We start from the raw sequence: 26,643 nt of genomic DNA, 5'->3' as shown, positions 1-26,643 counted from the left end.
ACTAGCTTCCTGAAAGTTTATAAAACAATGTGTATTTGTCAACCTGGGAAAAATTTTGTATGATTTCAGAGCAATGCCCTGATACATTTATTCTCAGCCCCACGATGTTTGTATCCTCAACTGAATCTCTAGAAATAATACCATTCTGCCCAGCAAACTTCCTTGGGGGGTCACTGGGTCAACCAAGCTGTCAGATAATTGGGAAGCTGGAAAAGTAGTCCATCAATTTGCATATCTAAAACTGCAGAGATTTTTTTTTTTTTATTCCAGACTTCCGTTTGTGTTAACTCTCCAACTATTCTATTCCGCAGGAAATATAAAATAAGCAGAGAGTAATTTCAGGAAGCAAGTTGGTTTGTACATGGTCTTTTGTTAAAACATCTCAATGGGACTCCCTGTGTATCTGAAGATACTTGCTCTGTTTTCATTGTCCATAGGTTTTAAATTTACTTGAATTTTTTTTTTCTCTTCCTGTTGGCCTAGGGAGAAGTGTTGGTCCAAAGGAGAGGACCTGTAATTTTAACTGTCCGTTGTTATATCTACATACCAATGTAACCGGAAAGGACTAAAAATGGAAAGAAAGAAAAAAATATACCCCAAAACAATAGTTGTTACAGTCTATGGGTTTGGTTTTTTTCACATATGTATCAGTGGAAGTTGTGGCTCTCTAAATATTTTACCCTCCTGCAATTTGCAGTATGTTTTTTTTCCCTCCTACATTGACTTATTTCTATCTATATCTGTTTTTGAAATAACCATGGACATTGAGTCTACTGCCAGAGTGTAGGCTGCCTAAGAGAATGAATTTTGACTTGTGGTCCTTTCAAATTAGCCAGACCACAGAACTGACCACCTCAGCATCAAAAGCCAGCCCAGGGTTCTCTCTTCCCTCCAGATCTGAAGGAGAACTGAGAGGATTTCCTTAGCACTCAGCACAGCTGGGCCTAGAGGCACTGCTCAAGGCGGTGTGGAAATCTGAGAATTCCTTGGTCACCATGTGTCAGCTCCTAAACTAGGCTGAGGCTCCGAGCTGTGCTCACAGACCCCCGAGCCCTGCCAACACACCAAGTCAATAAACTCATTTAATAATACATTGAAAGCCAAAGAGTCCATGACATCCCTGGGGTAAAATTCACAGGGGACAAACTCCAGCTTCTCTGTCACAGAATCAAAGAAAGATTTGCCTGCTTGTTGTGTCTTATTTCTTTTTTTTTTTTTCCCCTGGGAGCTCATTGATCACTGATCTCCTTTTCACCCCCCTCACTGCATGCACAAATTCCCCTACCCCCAAAGATGCCTGAACCTTGCCCTATCCTGCTCTAAGATCAATCCCCTGGAATTGGGGTTCATTTCTTAGTTTTTTCTCTCTCCCTCTGGGAAGGTTCCAGGCCCATCTGGTCCGGGTTAAGACATGCTTGTTGCTTTTTGAGAACAATCAGCAATTTCTTTCCATTGTTACGCACAATCTGGACATCTGAACACTGTGATCCCTGGAGGATTCTGCCAGTGCTTGCTCAGCAGGGAGATTTTCGAGTATCTCCTCCCCTCCCATCACCTCTGCTCCTTCCAATGTGAGGGAACAGACATTCAAAGCGGTGGGAGGGGTGGAGGGGGGCGCGGTGGAGAGGAGTGTTCTGAAGAGCTAGCTTGCACACTCCAAGTCACTGGGCAACGGGTGAAAGCAACATCTGGGAGGGGCTCTTCTGACCTCAACATCTGGCCTCAGGTCATGTCCTTCTAGAAGAGTGTGCCTGGAGCTCACAGCCTGAGCACTATCCTACATGCATGGGCTGAGCAGGCCCACTTTGCAGGCTCCTCCTCACTGAGAACTACAGCGATTTACAGGGAGATGTCTAAGACCTCAGAGCAAGGCTGCTGAGGACTTTCCTGGTGGTCCAGTGATTGGGAATCCACCTGCCAGTACAGGGGAGATGGGTTCAATCCCTGGTCCGGGAAGATTCCACATGCCTCGGGGCAACTAAACCTGTGTGACACAATTACGTGTGCCCGTGTGCCTAGAGCCCATGTTCCACAACAAGAGAAGCCACTGCAATGAGAAGCCCGCACATCACAACTAGAGAGTAGCCCTCCACTCAGCGCAACTAGAGAAAGTCCACGTGTAGCAACAAAGACACAGTACTGCCAAAAAAATAAAGAAAGAAAGAAAAGGGCTTCAGTGGCACAGATTCTGTTGGCACTCAGTTTTTTTTTAAATCATCGCCTGCACTGAAATCTTTACTGCCTGTACTGAAATTCTCAAGTTTACATGTCTTGGACTCCTTCTGCCAGCTGGGTGCCAGCTAGGTTTGCCAATGGGAGGCACTCCCATGAGGACAGAGGGCAGGAGGAAGAGGGAAGCCATTAGGCTTCTGGTAGGGGCTTCCATGAAGGTTTCCTGGGCTCCTGACTTCATTCTCATCCATGATGGTGTCAGCTGCAGACATGTCAGCCTCAGGGTGAGTTTATGGACTTTGGGCAACACCACTAGGCCACTTTTGCTTCCCCTAGCCCTTGGTTGGGATGGATTTCTGCTCTAACTAATCTCTAGGTGGTGCAGTGCTAAAGAATCTGCCTGCCAATTCAGGAGATGCTTCCCTGGGTCAGGAAGGTTGCCTGGAGAATCTACCCAACTCCAGCATTCTTGCCTGGGAAATCCCATGGACAGAGGAGCCTGGCAGGCTACAGTCCATGGAGTCACAAAGAGTCAGACACGACTGAGTGCACACGCACACAATGTCTGGTAACAGTCTTTTTCCTCTTTTGTTCCTCCAGCCCTTCCTATATGTTTGTAACCACTGCCCTGTATTAACGTCTCCTCTGTTGGAAACACCTAGAATGGTTTCTGTCTTCCCAATTACTGATCAATTCAAACTCCCACCTAAATTGTAGAAAAAGAGAATCCAGGAATAAATCTGAGTCAGTTATCTGAGAAATTACTTGGACCTGGTGCTCTTGTAAGATGGATATAAGGTAAGGTCCGGGCTGTGATGTAGAAGATGTAGAAGGCTCACATCTTGGGTCAGTCCCCTGGCTATAACTGAAGAATAAGGATGACCGATGCTGCCAAGGGAGACAGTGGACAGTGGTACCGTCATGAAGACACCCGTAGGACCAAGGCCAGAGAAGCTGTTGTACAACTGCCCCCAGAGGGCAGCATCCAGTTTCAGTCACATCCCTGAATTATCTGCCCAGACGCTGAGCTGTCAGGAAGGAGTCCTTGGAGGAATGAGCAGGTGCAGACTGAGCTGAATAGTTCCCTGCAGAATGGGCAGACCCAAGAAGGGTAGGAGCCAGGCTCCTGTGGCCAGCTGCCTTGCCACCTCTGTGCCAGGGCTGTCTCTGGATTCAGGGACTTTGAGCCTAAAAGCCCAGAGACATAGGCTTGGCTCTATGCAACATCAACCAAGTCAAGGTCTTATCCACAGAAGGGGGATTGGACTAGAATGTTCTGTTAGGCAGGGTCCTGGCAGCTCTAACATGTTATGAGTCAACACTCTCCTGGGACAGTAGTTTTCAATTACCTGGATTAGTTTTGGAAAAATACCAGGGCCCCAGATACTCAGATTTAAACTGCAGCCAGAGTTAAAAACCACTGCCCCAGAGCAGTCTGCCTCAACTTTAAAAGGACATAGGAATCCCCTGGGGATCTTCTTACAACGTGGATTTTGATCTGTCGGGTCTGGGATAGGTCCTAAGAATCTATATTTCTAACAAGCTTCCTGCTGGTGCTCAAACTGCTGGGCACTATTTTGCGTTAAAAGGTACTAAGTGTTGTGTTAGTTGCTCAGTTGTGTCTGACTCTTTGCGACCCTATAGACTGTAGCCCGCCAGGCTCCTCTGTCCATGGGATTCTCCAGGCAAGAATATTAGAGTGTGTTGCCATTTCATTCTCCAAAAGGTATGAAGGTTCTTCCCAAATTTGATCTTCCAAGGCAGGTTCTCAACCTTTAGAACATCAGAATGTCCTGGAGGGCCTGTGAAAATGCAGATTGCTAAGCCCCACCCCAGCATCGACAATCCTGCAGGCCTGGAAATGTACATTTCTAATGCTTCTGGTCAGGAGCCCACACTCTCTGAGATCTACTGCTCTCAGATGATGGTCCTCAGTCTGGCTGTGCATGAAAACCACCTGGGAAGCTTTGATAATGCCACTCGCCTCCTCCAGCTATCCCACATCAGGCTCTCTAGGGTAAAACCAAGATATGTTGTTGTTCAGTCACTAAGTCATGTCTGAAACTTTTGCATCCCCATGGACTGCAACCCGCCAGGCTCCTCTGTCCATGGGATTTCCCAGGCAAGGATACTGGAGTGGGTTGCCATGCCCTTCTCCAAGGGATCTTCCCAACTCAGGAACTGAACCCAGGTCTCCTTCATTGCAGGTGGATTCTTTACCGCTGAGCTACTGGGGAAGCCCCAGGATCAAGGCTTGGCTAGGTTCTAAAAGATACTCAGGTGATTCTAGTAAGTAGCCAGGGTGGGTATCCACTGCTCAGAGATGGGTGACTCTCAAAGGAGGGGTGATTTTTCTCCTCCCTCTCCTCCTCCCTCCAGGGGACATTGGACAATGTCTGAAGACATTTTTGGTTGTCACACGTGGGAGCTGGGGAAAGATGCCATTGGCATTTAGCGGGTAAGAGCCAAGGCTCTAAGCATTCCAGAGTGCAAAGGACAGGACCCCATGACAAATAATTATCAGACACCAGATGTCCATTGTTCCAAGATTCAGAAACCTTGTCTAGAGCAGGGTCTAGCAGAACCCCAGAATCTGCCCCAGATCTCCTGAAGCAGAAGCTACATTTTTACCAAGGTGATCCCCAAGCTAGAGAAGCACTGTCTTAGATCAGTGGATCTCTCTTTAAGCTCTTCTGAACGCCCTGGAAGGCTCCTTTAAGTGCCAAGTGCTGGGCCCATGCCCAGAGTTTGTGATTCAGCAGGTCTGGGGTGGGGCCCTGAATTTGCATATGTAAAGAGTTCCAGTGAGGACTTCCCTGGTGGCACAGTGGATAGGAATCTACCTGCCAATGCAGGGGACACGGGTTCGAGCCCTGATCCAGGAAGGCTCCACGTGCCACAGAGTAACTAAGCCCTTGTGCCACAACTGAGCCCACACACTACAACCAAAGTATGTGTGCCCTAGAGCCTGTGCTCTGCAACAAGAGAAGCCCACACACTGTCAACCAAGGGTAGCCCCCGCTCACCGCAACTAGAGCAAAGTCTGAGAGAGGCAACGAAGACCCAGTACAGCCAAAAATAATTAAAAAGAAAAAAAAAAAGAGTTCTAGCAAGGCTGCGGCCAAGCCTCCCCAAAACCACAACTATGAACTACTGCCAACAAATCCAGAGTCAGGTAAGACAGCCAAATCCCTGCCAGTTTAGCACACTGAGCATTTGCTGACTCCCAGAGTTGCTAACAAAGAAACTATGTCCGTGGGCTGAAAGACACAGAGCTGCTCCCTGCAGGACTGTCTGGCCAAATGTCAACAACTCTGCTCAATGCTACAGGGCACATCCCGGAACTAAAATAGCAGGATTGCCCCGCACCTCTCTCTGCCAGCCTCCAGCTGCCTCGATCACAATCCAAGAGAGACAAGTCATGCGAAAGCCATGAGCTGTGAAGTCAACTCAAGCAAAGATATGAGGCTCGGTCTGTGCTGAGCCAGAGAAATAGGGATGAAGAGAACCATGGAAAGCAAAACTGGGCCCTTAGGCCTTACACATGGAACACAGGTGTTTCCTTTAAAATCCACTTTATGGGGACTTCCCTGGTGGTCCAGTGGCTAAGACTCTGTGCTCCCAATGTAGGCGGCCCAGGTTCCATCCGTGATGGGGGAACTAGATTCCACGTGCTGCAACTAAGAGTTTGCATGCAGCAATTTAGGGATCCTGCATGCTGCAACTAAGACTGGGTGGAGACAGAAACATAAATAAAAATTTCAAATCCACTGTATGGACACGCCCTGCTCCTCCCAAAGTAGGTGCCTCCTGAGGACTGGTGATATTTTCTTACCAACACAGGTGGCTGGTTGGCCGCTCCAGGCCTTGTTGTCCATACACCTGACTGTCCGCTCCCCTTTCAGCGTGTATCCTGGTGAGCAATAGTACTCACACTGGGAGTTAAAGTAGGCACCATCGACGCACTTAAACCCTCCATTCACTGGCATGGCAAGGGTAGGACATCGCTTTTCTGAAAAAGAGAAAACCAGAGATTCAGCATGTCTTAGTTTTTGTCATGAAGTTTCAGAGTCCAGAAACTGAAAGCACAGGGGGAAGTTAACTGAAATAAAGCAGATAGAAGTCTGAGAAAAGATGGATGGTGTCACCAAGCAGGATGTCATGGGGCCTTTGGGGAGGCAGATCTCTTCCCATATCCTCCACGCTAACTCCTCTCTGAAGACCCAGATAATAGTATCTGATGCACACTCCCTGAGTTTGTCAAATGCGAATCAAGACTGCTGGGAGAAATATCAATAAACTCGGATATGCAGATGACACCACCCTTATGGCAGAAAGTGAAGAAGAACTAAAGAGCCTCTTGATGAAAGTGAAAGTGGAAAGTGAAAAAGCTGGCTTAAAGCTCAACATTCAGAAAACTAAGATCATGGCATCCGGTCCCATCACTTCATGGCAGAGAGATGGGGAAACAGTGGAAACAGTGGCTGACTTTATTTTTCTGGGCTCCAAAATCACTGCAGATGGTAACTGCAGCCATGAAATTAAAAGACGCTTACTCCTTGGAAGGAAAGTTATGACCAACCTAGACAGCATATTAAAAAGCAGAGACATTACTTTGCCAACAAAGGTCCGTATAGTCAAGGCTATGGTTTTTCCAGTGGTCACATATGGATGTGAGAGTTGGACTATAAAGAAAGCTGAGCACTGAAGAATTGATGCTTTTGAACTGTGGTGTTGGAGAAGACTCTTGAGAGTCCCTTGGACTGCAAGGATATCCAACCAGTCCATCCTAAAGGAGATCAGTCCTGGGTGTTCACTGGAAGGACTGATTTTGAAGCTGAAACTCCAATACTTTGGCCACCTGATGCAAAGAGCTGACTCATTTGAAAAGACCCTGATGCTGGGAAAGATTGAGGGCAGGAGGAGAAGGGGACGACAGAGGATGAAATGGCTGGATGGCATCACCAACTCGATGGACATGGGTTTGGGTGGACTCAGGGAGTTGATGATAGACAGGGAGGCCTGGCGTGCTGCGGTTCATGGGGTCACAGAGTCGGACACAACTGAGCGACTGAACTGAACTGAAAACCACCACCAAGTGGGCGCAATGAACTACTTGATGACCCCAGACCCCTGGCACCTATAATGTTAACCACCCTGTTACCTCACCCTCAACCAATCAAAGAACTGTGCATGAACTTATCATGTACCCTGAGACCCACACCCCCTCCACACACACACCTGGCCTTTAAACAGGCTGTGCTGAAACCCTTCGGGCAGTTGGGAGGCGGGGTGAATTTGGGCTCGAGCCACTGATTCTCCTTGCTTTTTCCTGCAATAAAACTTTCTCTGCTCCAAACTCCGATTTAGAGTAAGAATGTGCTTCCAGGGGAGACCAGTGAAGGGTGGGGGAGGCAGGACGGGCAGAGGAGGAAGGGGGCCAAGGTGAGCCTCAGCCTGATCTCGCAGGGGAGCCCTGGAGCATGATGGACACCTGAGTCTGCCCTGCCTCCAGGCATGATAGCTGGGCTTTCAGAATCCTTTACCCATCAGTAGTACTGGGCAGCTAGAGGCTGCCCACAGGGGATGCTCTCCCTGTTAGGATGGAGAAAACAGTGCTCTGAAAGAGCAGAGCCTCTTCTTCCTCAGAGGAAGGTCAATCGATGGTACAAGTCATGAAGAGCAACTGGTAGCAGGGCATCCAGGACACCTGGGAGAAGCACATACTGTCCAGGATAGTCACCCCCCAAAAATGGTATAGTCGTCTACATAGACTGGATCACACGGCTGCAGCCCCCAACCCCAGTTTCCCCAACAGTTAAAGGCACCCATATCAACAGTGTTGTTGCAAAAGTTGCATGTATGTGAAACGCTTGGTACACAAGTGATCCATTCATGACAGTGGTCTGGAAAAGCAATGGCACCTGAAATGTGCTTCAACCATGCTGTGCAATGTGCAGTTTCCCAAGTGAGACAGAACTTTTCAGGAAGCTCAAAGTCAGCCCCTGAAATGCACTTACAATCTTCTCCCCTGAGGCCTGGTGCCTTTCAGGAAATGAGCATCATTCAGGGGGTAATTCTTCCCTGCCTCCCTAAGCTCTACCTCTTGGAGGAGCACTTTTCTCTACTACCAGTAGTCCAGGGCAGAGCACCATTTTTTTTTTTTTTGAGAGGGAAATAAAGTTTGTTAGAGTGGGAGATGCTGTTAGAACAGTGGGCCAGCTCAAGGGAGAATCGACGTTGAACAGGGGAACTTAGTCCACTTTTATACCCAGGGTACAAGGAGCAGGATAGGGGTCTTGTGGGTCATTTGCTGATTGGATGAGGCATGTATACTAGGTGGAGGGAAGAGTAAGGCAAATACCTTCTCCCTATGGGATAGGAGGGGAGACAGTTTATACTGCTCAGAAGGACCTGAAATCCATTAATAGTTACAACATGGGAGAGAGAAGGACGCTAAGGGTCTGGTTTTTCTGTTCCTGCGTTCCAAGGACCTCCTTGGTTTTATCTGCTCTTTCATCCTTGGGTCACCAGAGTCCTCGGTTTGGCTCAGATAAAACTCTCTTCTATTCTATAATAGATTGTTTATTGATTATTTTCGTTGACACTGGTGAGGCAAATCTTTCCTTCCCTGGTTTCTTGGCCATTTGCATTTTCCCTTTTATGTTGCACCTGGTTTTGATTTTTGCCCTTTTTGTAGTGTTTTCTTTTTCCATTTGCTTACTGATTTGTTGTTGTTCAGTTGCTCAGTTGTGTCCAACTCTTTGTGACCCCATGGACTGCAGCATGCCAGGCTTCCCTGTCCTTCACCAACTCCAAGAGCTTGCTCAAATTCATGTCCATAGAGTCGGTGATGCCATCCAACTGTCTCATCCTCTGTCCTCTCCTTCTCCTCCTGCCTTCAATCTTTCCCAGCATCAGAGTCGTTTCTAATGAGTCGGCTCTTAGCATCAGGTGGCCAAAGTATTGGAGCTTCAGCATCAGTCCTTCAAATGAGTATTCACAATTGATTTTCTTTAGGATTGACTGGTTTGATCTCCTGTCCAAGGGACTCTCAAGAGTCTTCTCCAACACCACGGTTCAAAAGCATCAATTCTTTGGTGCTCAGCTTTCTTTATATTCCAACTCTCACATCCATGCATGACTACTGGAAAAACCATAGCTTTGACTAGACAGACCTTTGTTGGTAAAGTAATGTCTCTGCTTTTTAATATGCTGTTTAGGTTGGTCATAGCTTTTCCTCCAAGGAGCAAGAGTCTTTTAATTTCATGGCTGCAATCACCATCTGCCTCCCATAAAGAAGCTTGGAGGTGGGCCAGAGTACCATTCTTGCACTTATACTGTGGTCTACTCCTCTGCCCGCTGTCTCTGATTCTGTTCTGGGAGACCCCTGATGGCAGATGACCCTTGATGGTAGGATGTGTCTTGTTTCTCAACCCCCAACACCTTTTCAGGGTCCAGCACTTATTAAACAGACATAACACAGTACGAAACAAACCTCTGTTCTCTCCCCCTTTCCAAACAGCCAATCACACCCCTCTGTCTGAAATGTGTCATCTTACTTCTGCCATATCTTAGAAACACATTGGTTTCTGCTCACAGAGGAGTTTTTCTCATCACAGCCCACAAAACATTCAGTAAAAATCCTTGATCTCAGAGCAAAAGAACTTGGGCCCCAGGACTCCCCTGGTGGTCCAGGGGTTAAGACTTCACCTTCCAATGCAAGGGGTGCAGGTTCAGTCCCTGGGTGGGGAGCCAAGATCCCACATGTCTTGGGGCAAAAAAACAAAACAGAAAACCGAAGCAATACTGTAGCAAATTCAATAAAGTCCAAGAAGGGGAACACATGTAAACCCATGGCTGATTCATGTCAATGTATGGCAAAAACTATTACAATATTGTAAAGTAATTAGCCTCCAACTAAAATAAATAAATTTATAAAAAAAAAAAAAGACTTTAAAAATGGTTCACCATCAGGGACTGCCCTGATGGTCCAGAGGCTAAGACTCCATGCTCCCAATGCAGTGGGCCCAGGTTTAATCCCTGGGAACTAGATCTAGTCAGGGAACTAGATCTCACATACTGCAACACAGCCAAATAAACAAAACCAAATAACCAAAAAGCCAAATAACAACAAAAATGGTCCACATTAAAAAAAAAATCTTTAAAACAAACAAACAAAAAAAGAACTTTGGCCCTGATTGGCCCTGAGGTCCCCACATGGGGCCAGGCTACTCACGCTTGCAGATGACCTTGTCCGACCACCGTTTGTTTGACTGGCAGATCACCTGGGGAGAGCCCTGAAGCTCATAGCCCTTCTGGCAGCGGATGTCACACCTGGTTCCCAGGGTTGTTTTGTAGTATCCTCCTTGAGGGGCCCTGCAGTACACATCCCCGTACTTCACCTTGATGGGGGAGCACCACGGGATGTCTACAGGGAGCAGAAACAAAGGAAAAGGAGAAATAGAAAATGACATCTTCACAAAATGTGTCTTTTTCAGTCTCAAAGTCCCTGACTGGCTGCATTCCAGTTGTTGGACGTCCAAATAGCGCCCCGTGTCTTATAAGGTGTCTCTGGGTGGGGAGGTTATGATCACAGGACTAGGTGTCACATATATCTGAGTATGGGTCCGGGTTCCTCCATTGGTGGCTGTGTGATATTGGACAAATTACTTAACCTCTATGAGTCAATACTCCCACCTATGTCATAGGACTCATAAGGACTGAAAAAAATTCATAGTAAGCAACTGACACAGTGCCCAGCACATAGTAAATGCTCAATGAATGCTTGTCCTTTTGAGTATTTCCCTTGACTAGAGACAGAATTCTCTTGAGAGCAACTGTTACCATTGTGAACTCTAACCCCAACCATCCATACATGGCGGCAGGGAGTTAATAATTGGTCAATTCAGATTTTTTTCCAAGGTTGTATCATAGTCACTATAAAAACATGTAATCCCATCTTAATGAGTGTGGATATAGCAACAATTTCCAGGGTTTTGCCACAGGATATAACTTGGGCTTAAAGTCACAGAACAGTGACTCCCCATTGGGAAGCAACCTCCCTTTTCAGATGTCTGCAGTTAAGCCCCCTTTAGGTAAGAGATGACACCCTTCTCCAATGGCAAAGTTCCAGGGTGTTTTGATTTCGGTCTCATAGTTGCCCAGAGTACAGCTTAGGGTGACACATACTTTAGAACCTCTCCCTGGGCCCTTAGTAGGTGCTCGCTGAGAGCCATAAAATTAGCAGGACAAGACTAGCTCCTGGAAAGTTCCCACACTGCCCACTACACATCAATGGGGACCAGAGACGAGCTCCCTCAAGTCTGTCAGGCTCTCCACACCCTGAACAGGTGTCCCCTCCCTGCGGCTGCCACGCTCCTCACATTCCCCCAGCACCTGAGCTGTCAGTGAGTGAGGTTTGTGCGCCATCATGTGGCCACGCAGGAAACTCCCTATTTGACTTGTGTTTCTGGCTGCTTCTCAACCATGAAAACCAACAGTCCTTCCTGTCCAGGTCTCGTGCACAGACTGTTTTCCTTTTTTTTAAACTTACGTGCTCTGACATCACCTTTGGCTAATATTTTCACCATATAATGCTTTGCAGACAGCTGCAAATGGGTGCTAAGGTCAAGACTCAAGCAGTATTTCCTGGACTTCCTGGGGAGAAGTGTTGTCCCAGGTTTAGTCTAGAGCTGATTAAGTTTGACCACGTGGATACAGACTTGCAGGAGCTTACACCAGGCCTCCAGCCCTCTCTGGAATGAGGTTTCCTTCCTCTGGGGTTTAGACATCCAGTCTGTATGTGCTAACATTTTAAAATGAGAAAAATCTGACCCTGAAGTGAAGTACAAAACTGCAGACTATCTCCAGTATTTTCTTCTACGTATAAAAGAATTTTTGAACCGATTTTAAATGTTTTAGTTCTTTCTTTGGCAATGGCTCCTGGTAAGCCACGAAGTTAAGAGATTTCAAGATCACAGGTAAGTAAGAAGCCTTTGGGGGTATGTTTGCTTAGTACTGCCAAGCTGTGGATATTTCTTCTATAATGAAAAGCCCTTACGATCAATTCTGAAAAAATCCATAGATGCTTACTACTCCAAGACTTGGAACCTATTGGCTTCTATGACTACTAGAAATGATGTATATTTCTCCCTCCCTCTCTCTTTCTGCCTTTTTTTTCCAACTGTAAGACCATCCACAAGGAAACTCCAAAATGCACTTAGTGTTTTAAAGCTCAAAGAAGCACTTTGTGTAGTCCACAAAGGACTTCCACAGTGTGAGATCTTAAAGTCATCTGTGGCCTTACCTCTTTGTCTTTGTCCTCTTTTCCCCGCCCCCTTTCCCTAACTCCCCCACAACCTCACTTCCTCTAAGTTCTCCTTCTGGACTGCAAGGCTTCTGTGCGTCTCTAGTTCCAGCCTCTTCTTCTCCTGCCAACTGGTCCCCTTCACTGCCCTTTTGTCACCATCTCACAGGCCAAACTGAAATCCTGGACTGAGAACTGGGCTCCAGAGAGAGCAGATGAAATCCCCATCGGGGCAGAAGGGTGATGAGGAAAGAAGGAATACGGGAGACCCAGAGGAAGGTGAAGAAAACAGTGAGCTAAGCAGTGTACGGTGGATACTGGGCAAAGTCAAGAGCACTGGGCTCATGTTATCTAACTCTATCATCTAGTAATTCAAAACACTTTTCAGGGACTCAGGTTCCTAGGCTACACAAGTAAAGAATCTGATGAAATTATTTTAGAAGTCCCATCTATTGCATTGGACAAAACGGTCATTTGGGGTTTTCCCTAAGATGGTACAGAAAAACCTGAATGAACTTTTTGGGCAACTCAATACAATGTTTATTTTTATTCTGATCAAATGTTACACCAGTTTGAAAATGTCCAAAAAAAGTCCCATCTAGCTTTGCAGTTGTATGATTCAAATTCAAATTCTGCCTCTCTGCCCTCCTACCCATCTGACACCCACGCCTACCTCCTTACTCCTTCTGACTGATAACTTTGGGTAGTCTCTCGTAATCCTTCCAGCTAAAGGCAAATCCTTTTTACATTATGGGTCCCAATCACAATTCCACAGATTTATGACCTGGAAGGGCATCCAATTCTCTACTCGTTTTTCGCTCAAACGATGAAAACACTCACATCCTCCAACCTCTGGACTTTGATGCGAGGTTAGGAAGTACAGGGTCTGAGAGTAAACTAATGTCAGGCAGCAGACCCACAGCGCTTAGCACACATATTACGGTTGTCTTTTCCACAACTGTGCCCAGGACAAATATTTAAGGCTAGCAGGTACATTACAGAATGATGCGCATATACCTGTACCACAAATTCACATATTTCAGTACAACCAGGCCATTAGCAGATTTCTTTTTTTTTAAATTAAGATATTCTGAGCCTTCACACAGCTAAAAAACAGTGCTGGCTATCTATCCAAAGCTGTGCTGTTGGCAACATGAGGGGGAAAGAACCTTGTTTTTATTTTTTTTTCAAAAGGAATTTCTTTTGGATTACTTCCCAAGATAAATCTTTGGAAGGTATTTTGACATTTTAACAGCCCTGCAGTGACAGTAATGAAAAAGTCACTGAGTGACTTGAATTTGAAGTGCATGCAAATACCATGAGTTATGAGTGTATTAAATGATTCACTTTGCTGTACAGTGGAAAACAAATCAACATCATAAATTAACTATACTCCAATAAAAATTAATTTTTAAAAATAATTTTAAAAATAAATGTTTGAAAAACTGAACTAGCAAAATGTTTACAATAGAGATTTACAGAAAGGAAGCTCTTATGCTCTTCAATTAAGACAGTTTATTTAGGAAGAAACCTAAATTGATTCTTCTGGAAAGCTTTTCATCTCCCTGGGCCATTGTGGAGTTCCTGGGGTTAAGCAGTATCATATAGCAGACTAAGGAGGAACCACTAGTAAACTCTGGATGTTGAGCTTAAAACATCTGGAGTTTAAACCCAAGCATAATGTTTGCTAGCTGTGTGAGTCTGGGCAAGTCACCTCCCCTCTCTAATCTGCGGTTCCTTCATCTGTAAATAAGTAACAACAACATATCTCTATATGTCTTCCTCCTCCCCTCCATTAGAGTAAAGACAGAATGGCATTCCAAGTAAAAGAATCAAAAGCAAGGCTTGCCACATTAAGTGTTGGTTACATTTCACATCTTCTTTCTTTTATAAATTATGATTTATATCATAAATTTAATTCAAAAAACACTGAGTACATACTCTGTGCCAGACACTGTGTAGGGGCCTGAGGATCTACAACTAATCCCCTGGTAAATAATGGTTTGCCTCTAAGTTTTAAATTTTAAAAATAACAATGAAAACAATTCCCTAAGAAGTATATGTTCTTAAACATTCTAGCTGAGCTCTAGGGCACACACATATTTTGGCCATCTGGTCTACCTTTCGTACGTCCAATGCTGTGAAGGGGGGATGAACACTGGGAACAATGATCCAGGGGCACTATACAATGCCTCCTGTACATGTATAGGGTCACATGGGCACGCATGTGTTTTAGGAAGATTTTTTTTTAAACTATCAATTAAGAAGTGTTAGGAATAGGAAAACCACCTTACTCCAAACAACTCATTAACAAGTCTGTGCTTTGCTTGATTGGTTAATTCCTGAGGCAATAATACAGGAGCTATGGATAGGAATGAGTATTTGTAGTCACAGGTCATAAGTAAACATGGAATATGGTGGGAAACACACCTGGACATAGGTACCAGTCATTATATTAGAAAGGTTGTGCTCTTGCCTAAATACAGACAAATTTCCTGGACAAAAAGCCATGATGGAACTTTACTAAGCAATTTTATTCAAATTATTTCTCAAATGTAAAAGGAACTGGATTCAGCAAGGAATAATCTAAATTTACCTTCACTTTTCTCAGGACTCCTTAAGTTTCAGAGAAACAACTCACCAGTAGAAAATATTTATGGACATACTTACCTGAGCCTGCATAGAAGGTTCTTGATTAGGCTTTTTATACCTGCTGGAAGGGGTGGATTGCTGAAAATGTGTAGAGATGGAATTCTTTATCATTCAAGTTTCATTGGTCAACACACTTTACTCATCATTTCAGGAGCCAAGCCACACTCAGAAAGAGCACAATGAAATGAGCTTATGAAAATCAAGTTTTCTCATTCCCCATTCATTTCAGTACATTAGCAGCACTGGGTCCAGATTTGACCTTGGAAGATTTACTCAGGATGAGTCTGGCTGTAATGTATGAATTAGGCAGAACTCATGGCTTGATTTTCACTTTCATCAGTAGAGCTTGGCTTTGCAGAAGTAAGGATAGTAAAGAAATTGATGAGAATAAAATGACCACTGGGGTGCTGAAGGGCAGCACTTCAGAGATTTTCAAATGCTTTTAGTTTTCTTTCATTTCTTTTTTTTTTTCTGTATTATCTTTCAAATGGGAGCATATGCATGTTACTTTTTAAACATTTTCCTTTCTGGACAGGCAATTACAAGTGAAAATGCGTTGTCTGGTCACTTTATTATAATCGGTTCTGCAGGGCAAGAGGGAAAGTTCTCCTGGCATCAGCAGGTCTTCATTAGCACATAAGCAAAGCATTCACCTTTATATTTAGCGTCTGAATACACGACTTCATCATCTTCTAGTGGTGAATCTCCAGATCCTACAATAAAAAAGAACAGAAACTGCAGCAAGAAAAGCCACACGATATGGGTGAATATTTTGAAGCACTGCTTTGGCACAGTCCATGCAAGAGGGGCTATTAGAACGCAGAGCAAGAGTGAAAGCTTCTGTGGCCATTCACAAAGGGACAGGGGACCACTCAGAGTGAACCCGGCTGGACTGAGATTGCCAGAGCCTGTCAAGATGAGCCTCCAATGGTTTGGGAATCACCGTGTGTCCACTGGAATTTTGGACTCGGGATTGAGAGAAAGTCAACTTCACTCTGAGAAGAGGCCAATGAATATGAATCTCATGCCAGCAGAGACGCAGTAAAATGTGTGTGACTCAGGCACAGCCCAGAGTTTCTCCTTCAGTCAAAGAAAACCTGGTAGAACTGGGTGTTTATGGTACCTGAAAAGAAGTCCATCTTGTGAAACGAACTTGGGTGGAGGATAAGGAGGCAAATCAAATGTCTTAATGACAAAAGAAGTTCAAAGCTGCCTTAGTCTATTTGTAGGAAATGAGGGCTGAAATTGATGACATGGATGTTTGTTCGAAACCTCTCACCCAGGCTGGCTAAAGTCAAATTTCTTGATGAGTCCTGCTACCCTTGAAAACCACAACCTCAGAGAGAAAGTCTGTGTTTAATTTAAAAATTTAAACTCATTTGGCAGTTGGAACTGAATCATTTTTCAAATGTTAACTGTTGAACTCCAGTGAATGGTGATTCTTAACTTTTAGAGCAGCACCAGGCCCTAATGCTGGGTAGAATTGGGGGCAAGAGGAGAAGGGGACGACAGAGGATGAGATGGTTGGATGGCATCACTGACTCGATGGACATGGGTTTGGGTAGACTCCGGGAGTTGGTGCTGGACAGAGAGGCCTGGCGTGCTGCAATTCATAGGGTCACAAAGAGTCGGACATGACTGAGCAACTGAACTGAACAGGCCCCAAACTTCAAAGCAATAATCTTGAATTTAGAGATCTCTCCCTCTAGCCTTTCTCTTCTGATCACTGACTGTTGAATTAGCAACATCTTGATCACACATTTACCAGCAGGGATTGCAACCATCACAGGTAAGATCATACTCTTTTATGAGTTTATTCAAAGCTCCAAACAGGACAAGAGAATCGAGTAATGGTCCTGCTCTACTTGTATCCTGGATGAGAGATGGTGAGTAGAAATTAAAAGTGATGAAGGCCAGACCATTTGGAAAGGACTTTCCCAACTAGAGAAGCCAAGTTCTGCTTCAGGTTTCTTTACCTGGTCTCTGACCACCTAGACAGGTATAAAATTACATAAACTGTTCCTTATTCCATATCAAAAAATGAACATGAAACTCTTCAGGAAAGCAATCTAGCAACATGAATTAGAAGCCTATATTCAAATCCCTTGATCCAGTGATTCCCCTTCTGGAAATCTATCCCAAAAAAATAATATTAAATATAGAAAAAGAATTTGCATTTGTTGTATACTTGAAACTAACACAACACTGTAAATCAACTATACTCCAATTTTAAAAAATTAAAAGAATGTACAAATATTTCTTTGCAACATCATTTAAAATAGAAAAAGACTATAAACTGACCAAACAGTCAATATTATAGTTAAATAAACTAAAGTACATTCACTGGATATAATATAATGTAGTCATTAAAATGTTTATAAAGGGTTAAATAAAATAGAAAAGGCTTAGGTTATAATATTAAGTGAAAAATGTGCTGTAACAAAATTATATAAATGGTATGATTTATAATAATGTAAAACAAAGTCAAAATAAACAATGCATGGAAAAGAGTCTTTGATCGCTGGATGCTCTTCTTTCTTCTCTTCTAAATGTTCCATTATAAACATATGTTACTTTCATCATGGAAAATAAATGTTATTTATTATTCACTTAATGCAAAGAAGTGTAGTTTCCAAAATATGTTTTGAACGGATCAGAAGCTTTTAAGAAATTACTGTCCCTCCCCTCCTACCCTGCCCCCTTCCCCCAGAATCAGAGTTGAACTGGAAGTCCTCCAGAACTTGTGAATTCTCCAACGCCATATGGCATATTTCTCAGCGTTGCAAGATATGTCTCGTATCAGGAGCAGTTCCCTCTTTCCAAGTCACCCTGGCCTCCATATAATCTATCCAGGCAGTAAGAGGATCTGGACTGATTCCTGGCTCTAAGCAGAGAAGACAATTGCCACAGGTTGGGCTCTTTGGGAGGTATAATACCTTACAAGATGGAGTTTAGTACACACAGTGTTTATTAGGGATCCACACCTTTGAAAGGGACAAGAAGAAAATATGTTTGGAGAGAGGGAGAAGTCAAGCTTTAAAGTCAGTCCAGTGACAGCTTCTGTGCATACACGCGTGCTAAGTCGCTTCAGCCGTGTCCGACTCTTTGTGACCCCATGGACTGTAGCCCGCCAGGCTCCTCTGTCCATGGGATTCTTCAGGCAAGAATACGGGAGTGGTTGCCATTTCCTTCTCCAGGGGCTCTTCCCAACCCAGGGATCGAACCCACGTCTCCTGTGGCTCCCGCATTGCAGGTGGTTTCTTTACCGCTGAGCCACTGGGGAAGCCTGACAGCTTCTGATGTTGGACTAAAATGGTTGTAGCTTTCTATCCCTATTTCCATCAGCCATGGGCTATGGCCCACCTCGAGGACATGAACTTCGGTGAAGCACTCCCAACAGCTGAGGCAAGCTCTTAAGGGACCAAAAGGTGACGGGTGTCTGAGAACAGCATTACCCCCAGCTGAGACAATCAGTCCTTTTGAAGGCACATCTGATCAATGCATCTCCGTGACCATCACAGAAACACTCACCGAGAATCAACTGGAGATGTGTTAACTCAAAGAAGGGATTCTCCGTAGAGATGGGACGGGACTGAGACCTACTGGAGAGATAGGGCACCTAGGGTGCACAGCTCCACTTTACCAGGACAGCGGCATTCTAAGAGTCATCACATGTTGTTTAACACAGTGAAAAATTAAACATCTAACAATAGGGGCATGGGCAAATTATCTTATATCAACAAACTATTTTATAGCCACTAATCAAGTCTGGAAAATATGTGTGAAATATAACTAAGCAGGAAAGCAGATACTGCAAACTATATACAGGATGAAGTATGAAACTGAATACACACACACACACACACACGGCTTTCCAGGTGGGGCTAGTGGTAAAGAACCTGCCTGCAGGTTTGATCCATGGTCAGGAAAATCCCCTGGAGGAGGGCACAGCAACCCTTTCCAGTATTCTTGCCTGGAGAATCCCCATGGACAGAGGAGCCTGGTGGACTACAGTCCATAGGGTTGCACAGACTCAGACAGAACTGAGGTGACTTAGCATACACATATGTATTATATATTATATATATATATAATGACATTATATATTCTATATATATCATATAGAATATGTCACATATTCTATATGTCACATACATATGTTAAATTTGTTATATGACACATACATATGTCAAATTTGTAATATGATAAAGTGGGATTACTAATCAGTGGGGGGCAGGTCAATAAATATGCTGAGATTAATTGGCTATAAATCATATACAAAGAAAAACAAAAACTAAGTTAGAATCCTATCTTACGCCAAACCAGAAAATAATTTCCAGATAGTTTATAGACTTAAATTCGAAAGCCAAAAATTTGAGGATAATGAGGAATATCTGCATAAACATGAGGTAGGAAAAGCCATCAAACAAAACTCACAAACCATAACCCATAAAGAAAAATATGGCTACATTTCACTACACAAAAATATAAAACTCCTGTGCAATAAAAGACACATAAATAAAGTTTAAAGACAAGACCCAGTCTGGGAAAATATATTTGGAATGTATATAATGCAGAATTATTATCCAGGATATATAAAGAAGATAGTCCAACGGGAACAAATGACAAAAATGATTAGAAGTTTTGTAGAACAGAAAATGACCTGAATGTGAAGCAAATACCATAGAATGTTAATATAAAAAGATCTTCAAGCTCACTGGTATTCAGGATAATATACATCAAGATACCAATTTATACTCAGGAGATTGGCAACAATTTAACTGTCAAGGCTGTCATGGAACAGACACTCTTTAAGTTCCATTGGTAGAAATACAATTGTACAAGTAGGCTGGAAGAACTTTGCACTTCATTTGAAACTATCCTTCAAATTAGCCCTTCCATTTCTAGACATATGCCTCAGGAATTTTGGCATAAGGCAGGAGTAGCCATGTGCTAGAAGGTTCCCTGCAGCATTGCCATTAGTAAAAACAGATGTATACAACCATTTCTAGAAATAAATGGAGGTGTATTATTCATACGATAAGAAGCTGTAAAAGTTCACATGAGTGAACTTGATCTACGCAATACAAGATGAAATCTCAAAACAATGTATGGTAAAAAAAAAAAAAAGCAAGTTGCAGGATAAATACAGCGTGAGATTAAATATAAAAAATTTTTAAACGCAGAATATAATACAATATGTTTTCTAGAGATATGTGGTAAAATGGATTGGAAAGATATACATCAACTTTATACTAATGGCCTCCTCTGGGCAGGGAGGAAGGAGAAGGAAGCGAAATGCATACATGAGGAGCCACTGATGTCTCAGTTCTTATAAAATATCTGAAGTAAATGTGGGAAAATATTAACATCAGTTGAATATAGATGGTGAATACTTTGCTTATATTTGAAATATTTTGCCATTTTTTAAAAGGAAGAGAGGGAGAGAGAAGAGGGAGAAAAGAAAGAAATGGGAGAAATGGGAAAGGGGGCTCAAAAAATACACCATAAACTTCCATGCTGGAGCAGTAGAATTAGAGTGAAAATTTCCACCCTTTTTTTTTTTTTATCATGTTTTCTTCATTGAGCATATCATTATGTAAAATGTTTAAATATATATACATATAGGATAACTCTTAAGGACAAAAAATGATGGACTGTGGGATCCAATACGTATGATTAATTTCATGCTGAATGGCTTCAGTTGTGTCTGACTCTTTGCAACCTTATGAATCATAGACCGCCAGGCTCCTCTGTCCATGGGATTCTCCAGGCAAGAATACTGGAGTGCGTTGCCATTCTCTTCTCCAGGGATCTTCCCAACCCAGGGATTGAACCCGTATCTCATGTCTTCTGCACTGGCAGGCGGGTTCTTTACCACTAGCATCACCTTTCACACTACTGCAAGTCCTCACACCCCAAAGCCTTATCACACATCTAAAAGGATGGCTACACAAACAAGTTCAGGGCCAACTGCCAGAAACTGGACTTTTCTACTCTAGGTTCTAAGTTTTCTCCATTTGCCTTCACCTGCACACATAACTCCCACAGTGAGCCTTGACCCTGCCTCCAGGGGTGTCAGGGATAAACCACATGTATTGTTAAACCACACATTCAACTTAAGATGACAAGCTCAACTCTGGTGTCATTTGAAAAGTGGTAGATGTTTGCCTAGAGAAAGGAGCCCTCTAGGTTACACCATGAGACAAGTCTTTATAATGAGCTAAAAGGAGACATAAGGATGTTTTGCATCATCACCCACAAGAAAGCAGTCTCCCTGGCACAGCAAAGCAGCTCTTCTGTTCATTGGTTTCTTTGGATTGTTCACTCAAACCCAAAACCAGGCGTTCTCACTACTGATTTTACTTAGAGACCACAAGGCAGACAGTTCAGAAGATCTCAATTCAGAATCCTGGCAGAGATTACTTTGATTAGTAACTCACTTATAATGGTACATCCACCTCCATTTAGATTGTGCATGCATGCTCAGTCCTGTCCACCTCTTTGTGACCCCATGGACTGTAGCCTGCCAGGCTTCTCTGTCCATGGGATTTCCCAGGCAAGAATACTATAGTGGGTTGCCATGTCCTCCTCCTGGGGATCTTCCTGACCCAGGGATAAAACCTGCTTCTCCTGTGTCCCCTGCACTGGCAGGCAAATTCTTTACTACAGTGCCACCTGTGAAGTCCCATTTAGATCATAACCCACTAATTAATCTCTTTCTACCTTGATAAAGAGAATCTGGGGTCTGTGATGACTATATTGTGCTATTAAATCAACCCTAGACATCTTACCTCCATACTTCTTGTTTGTTGTTGTTTAGTCACTCAGTTGTATCCGACTCTTTTGCAACCCCATGGACTGTAGCATGCCAGGCTCCTCTGTCCATGAGATTTTCTAAACAAGAATGCTGGAGTAGGTTGCCATTCCCTACTTTTTGCTAGGTCAATACTAAATGCCCTTTCAATTTAAACTGCTATGAAAAGCATTATTTGCTACTTGCAAGCTAAATGCATCCAAACTGATTCACAAATGAACAGGGAATTTACTGCCTATTATTGATAGGAGATCAGAGAAAACAAAATAAATGGTTCCCTAACATTCTCAGTTTATATTCAGCCTAAACTCATATATCACCTTCTATAAAAAATGATGACCAGTCTCCAAAATGGTTGTCATGAAGGATATAGTAACATCAAAGTGAAAGTGAAAGTCACTTAGTTGTATCCAACTCTTTGCAACCCCATGGACTATACAGTCCATGAAATTCTCCAGGCCAGAATACTGGAGTGGGTAGCCTTTCCCTTCTCCAAGGGATCTTCCCAACCCAGGGATCGAACCCAGGTCTCCCACATTGCAGGTGGATTCTTTACCAGCTGAGCCACAAGGGAAGCCCAAGAATACTGGAGTGGGTAGCCTATCCCTTCTCCAGTGGATCTTCCCGACCCAAGAATCGAACCAGGGTCTCCTGCATTGCAGGCAGATTCTTTACCAACTGAGCTATCAGGGAAGCCCCCTGACTAAATTATGTCCAGAAGCTCATACTCACTAAAGCTTACTAAAATAGCAAAGGAGATTCACACATATTAGGAAAAGATTTTCCACATGGTTAAAATAGAAAGGAATAAAGAGAGAGAGGTTGGCAGGGAAAGAGAGAGGGAGGTTTCCTAGCAAACTCCTCTTTATTTACAAAAGGCTGTTCCCTTTAGAATTCTGGTTAATTGAGGTTTTATTATGGCAACTATTAATAAGTCCTCATATGGTTCAGATGACCACTCTTTGGAAAAAATGCTTCAGTGCTTCTTCCACACAAATACAAATTCTACATTGGCTCAGAAATCAGCAGCTCGGTGCCATGTCGGATTCTGTCCCTTAGCCATACCTGGAGCCAATTCCATTTATAATTCTGCTCTCCTTGCAGAAACTTCATCTAAATCAACAGATTTGCAAAGAACTAGTCACTCCTTTTTTCCAAAGTTCGAAGAAGGGTCTTCCTGCCCTGCTGAATCCCATCCTTTAATCCTATATGTACAGGTAGTTAATATCATTGAGTCAACAAACTCATTTTTAAGAAATATCTATTATACGTATTAGAATTACACCAGGAGTTTAGATTTAAAAGGCTACTAGAGTGCTCATCACTCTAAAAATTTTTCCATTGTGACAGTGGGGAATGCAGGGAGCATTCAAGACCAACGGAAGAAGTGGCCAATCTGCTAAACCATATTCCTTTATTGACTGTGATACATGATGCAAGTTGAAAGATGTGCTGGTTCTGTGTTAAAGTTTTATTTCAAAGGGTTGGGTTTATTTTTTTAATTTATTTTGAAGATAGCTATACATTCTTAATGTTTTGTCAGAAATTTTTGTTTTCTCCTCATCTTTATTCTAAATATAATTTTATTATCAGAAGTCATTTTAATAGTAAATTTCATCATCCACTGTATGCTGAAAGTCAATGGGAAAATCAAATTCATCTTGCAGTATAGATTCTTAACCTGAGTCCCTGGCCTCCTAGAGGATCAATGGAAGGGCTTTGGGGGAGTCCATGAACCTCTTGTAATTGGACATACTGTCTAGTACACGAATATACTTTCTGGGGAAAAGTTGCTAACTTGTAGTAGATTTAATAAGGTTCTATAATCCAAAAACTTATGAAGAACCATGGTTTCCCATTATTCTTTATTATGAAGCACATTAGAGTATTTACTAAGGAAATAAGTAGTATCTCCTTGATATCTGAATCTTTTTAGTATGCCAGAGGACAGAGAAATATATGTAAAACAAGGATAAATGCTTAGCTTTATTATACCTTATTTTTTTCCTCTAGATTATTGCTGTCCAATGGAACTTTCTACAATGATATACATGTTCTATATCTACACTGTACAATAGGGTAACCACTAGCCACATGTGATCATTAAGCACTTGAAATATGGCTAGTACAACTGGGGAATAATTTTTAAAATTTCATTTAGTTTTAATTAATTTAAATTTACATAGCCACATGACTAGTGGCTGCCATACTAGACATCATAGGTCTAGATTTAATTTAAAAATATCTAATCTGTGGATATAAATCATGTCTCTAAATGGCTCAGTCATGAGACCCATGTCTAATTTGCCTTGTATACCTAGCGTATGATTCAGAACTGGTAGTTGACAAATGTTGGAAGAAGAGAGAAAAAGTTGCTTCATGTTTCTTAAAACACATAAATTATGTGCCATTATGCTCATATGTCTGGAATGGTTTTATCCTACTCAGTACAGCTTCAGGATATCAGTTTAAACAGTGATGATGCTGGAGATTTGGAAGTTTAGAAAAAGATATTTTGCACTATTGGAAGCCATAGGGTATTCATTTATGGGAACCAGATGATCTAGCAAATGATTTACCAAAGGGGCTACACTGTAACTGTAGTAAAGACAAAAGGACACGTGAATGGCTTCAGAACAAAGATCAAATCCAGGGTACTGCCAGGAAAACAGTCTACAGATAAAGCCAAGGATATGACCATCAAATCCTTTGTTAGGTCAAGGTGGTGCTTCAGAGTACTTTCAGTCATACAATAGGCCCTTTAGTAAAGATGTATCTCACAGATCTTATCAATTAAACAAGAGTTTATGTCTATGACACTTGTGGATGTAGCTTTTGCTAATGGAGTGAACTCCAAGAAGATTCACAGGAGATTTACAAATTTTTTTAAATTAATTTATTTCTTTTAATTGGAGGCTAATTACTTTTCAATATTGTAGTGGTTTTTGCCATACATTGACATGAATCAGCCATGGTTATACATGTGTCCCCCATCCTGAACCCTCCTCCCTTCCCATCCCATCCCTCAGGGTCATCCCAGTACAGTGGCCCTGAGCACCCTGTCTCAGGCATCAAACCTGGACTGGCGATCTATTTCACATATGATAATATACATGATTCAATGTTATTCTCTCAAATCATCCCACCCTCACCTTCTCCCACAGAGTTCAAAAGTTTGTCTCGCATATAGGGTTATCGTTACCATCTTTGAAATTCCATATATATGCATTAGTATACAGTATTGGTGTTTTTCTATATGCGAGACAGAATAAGAGACACAGATGCATAGAACAGTCTTATGGACTCTGAGGGAGAAGGTGAGGGTGGGACGTTCTGGGACAATAGCATGGAAACATGTATATTATCATATGTGAAACAGAACACCATTCCAGGTTCGATGCATGAGACAAATGCTCAGGGCCGGGGCAATGGGATGACCCAGAGGGATGGGATGGGGAGGGAGGTGGGAGGGGGGTCCAGGAAGGGGAACACATGTAAACCCATGGCTGATTCATGTCAATGTATGGCAAAAACTATTACAATATTGTAAAGTAATTAGCCCCCAACTAAAATAAATAAATTTATTTAAAAAAAACAAGTTTGTTCTTTACATCTGTCTTTTTTTTTTTATAAATTTATTTACCTTAGTTGGGGGCTAATTACTTTACAATATTGTAATAGTTTTTGCCATACGTTGACATGAATCAGCCATGGGTTTACATGTGTTCCCCTTCCTGTACCCCCCACCCACCTCCCTCCCCATCCCATCCCTCTGGGTCATCCCATTGCCCCGGCCCTGAGCCCTTGTCTCATGCATCGAACATGGAATGGTGTTCTGTTTCACATATGATAATATACATGTTTCAATGCTATTCTCCCAGAACGTCCCACCCTCACCTTCTCCCTCAGAGTCCATAAAATTGTTCTATGCATCTATGTCTCTTATTCTGTCTCGCATATAGGGTTATCGTTACCATCTTTCAAATTCCATATATATGCATTAGTATACTGTATTGGTGTTTTTCTTTCTGGCTTACTTCACTCTGTATAATGGGCTCCAGTTTCATCCATCTCAGTAGAACCGATTCAAATGCATTTTTTTAATGGCTGAGTAATATTCCATTGTGTATATGTACCACAGCTTCCTTATCCATTCGTCTGCTGATGGACATCTAGGTTGCTTCCATGTCCTGGCTATTGTAAACAGTGCTGTGATGCACATTGGGGTACACGTGTCTCTTTCAATTCTGGTTTCCTCGGTGTGTATGCCCAGCAGTGGGATTGCTGGGTCATATGGCAGTTCTATTCCCAGTTTTTGAAGGAATCTCCACACTGTTCTCCATAGTGGCTGTACTAGTTTGCATTCCCACCAACAGTGTAAGAGGGTTCCCTTTTCTCCACACCCTCTCCAGCATTTATTGCTTGTAGACTTTTGGATAGCAGCCATTCTGACTGGTGTGAAATGATACCTCATTGTGGTTTTGATTTGCATTTCTCTAATAATGAGTGATGTTGAGCATCTTTTCATGTGTTTGTTAGCCATCTGTATTTCTTCTTTGGAGAAATGTCTGTTTAGTTCTTTGGCCCATTTTTTGATTGGGTCGTTTATTTTTCTGGAATTCAGCTGCAACAAAGGAAACTATAAGCAAGGTGAAAAGACAACATCTGTGTCTCTTTTGCTGTCTCGCATATA

At 42.9% G+C, this 26,643-nt stretch overlaps 1 protein-coding gene across 6 annotated transcripts in view; it reads right to left on the bottom strand.

Annotated features, from left to right (window-relative positions):
- The window catches only part of SRPX (sushi repeat containing protein X-linked), a 154,180-nt gene that overhangs the window by 76,329 nt on the left and 51,208 nt on the right, over positions 1-26,643 (bottom strand). For 3 of the 6 annotated variants that reach the window (XM_081565215.1, XM_081565216.1, XM_081565218.1), the window contains exons 2-4: positions 15,787-15,846; positions 10,412-10,603; positions 6,008-6,184 (exon numbers count right to left, since the gene is read on the bottom strand). In XM_081565215.1, coding sequence (XP_081421341.1) covers positions 6,008-6,184; positions 10,412-10,603; positions 15,787-15,846 — 429 coding nt within the window. The remainder of the gene's footprint in view (positions 1-6,007; positions 6,185-10,411; positions 10,604-15,786; positions 15,847-26,643) is intronic. The other 3 variants (XM_081565219.1, XM_081565217.1, XM_081565220.1) reach the window with 3 other exon arrangements.

The sequence above is a fragment of the Giraffa tippelskirchi genome, chromosome X (genome assembly GCF_054371585.1).
Source record: "Giraffa tippelskirchi isolate mGirTip1 chromosome X, T2T-mGirTip1v1.2.pri, whole genome shotgun sequence".
Lineage (NCBI taxonomy): Eukaryota > Metazoa > Chordata > Mammalia > Artiodactyla > Giraffidae > Giraffa > Giraffa tippelskirchi.
Note: the sequence above shows the minus strand (reverse complement) of the source record. Positions and strands in the feature narration are given on the sequence as shown.